General features: G+C 51.0%; 1 gene segment (V, D, J or C); it reads right to left on the reverse strand.

Annotated features, from left to right (window-relative positions):
* Positions 1–212: 212 nt before the first annotated feature.
* LOC110306603 lies at positions 213–900 on the reverse strand. The segment is given in 2 exon segments: positions 213–616; positions 729–900. Coding segments are annotated over 2 exon segments (405 nt in total).
* Between the last annotated feature and the right edge of the window lie 6 nt (positions 901–906).

Raw genomic sequence — 906 nt, forward strand, 5'->3', positions numbered from 1 at the left:
TCATGGGAAGGCAAGGAAAAGGCACTGCCTAAAGTCAAGCCCAACACTCCAAGGCAGAATGACTCATGACCTCTGAGTTCTGCAGTGCAGAAACGTCATTCTCTTCCTATAGACAAGGCTGTCCTCTAACCCTGGCCAGACCTATCAGCCCGTGAGCTATGCTCTATACCTTGGAAAGAACCAGGACAGTTTTACATGGTCCCAGGCTTTGCTGGGTGCTTTATTTATACAAGGGAAGCATGGATATGGGTGCCAGTGTTCCTTAGGACCCAGGAGCTTTGTGGGTGCTGAGCTCATTTACCCGGAGTCCGGGAGATTGTCTTAGTCGTGTGGTGATTGTGCAGACCCTCGTGGACCACTGAGCAGATGAAGTTATTTCCTTCCTCCCAGTTCTTCTTATCCACCCTGAGCTTGCTGTACATGAAGTAAGAACCATCAGAGTCCAGAACTGGTTCAGTGTTCTTGTAGTTCAGCTTATCAGGCCTACTGCTGGTCCACTCCACATCAATTTCGGGAGGGATGAAGCCTGTGATCATGCAGGTCAGACTGACCTGTTTCTTAGTCATCTCTTCTGCTGGAGGAGGCAAGACATATACCTGTGGAGCTCTGACTGGCCCTGTGAGGGTAGAAGCATACACAGAGGTCATGGCTGAAGCAGAAGTCTGTCCACACAGACCTTTATCGTTATGCCCATCCCAGCCCCCATGCAGTCAGGCTGCAGCTCTCACCTTTGGGTTTTGAGATTTTTCCCTCAACGGGCGCTGGGAGGGCTTTGTTGTTGACCTTGCATTTGAACTCCTTGCCACTCATCCAGTCCTGGTGCTGGATGGGGAGGGCACTGACCACCCGGATAGTACTGTTGTACTCCTCTCTCTGGGTTTGTGTCTGAGCTGTGTGTACTTCCAC

The sequence above is a fragment of the Mus caroli genome, chromosome 12 (assembly GCF_900094665.2).
Source record: "Mus caroli chromosome 12, CAROLI_EIJ_v1.1, whole genome shotgun sequence".
Classification (NCBI taxonomy): domain Eukaryota; kingdom Metazoa; phylum Chordata; class Mammalia; order Rodentia; family Muridae; genus Mus; species Mus caroli.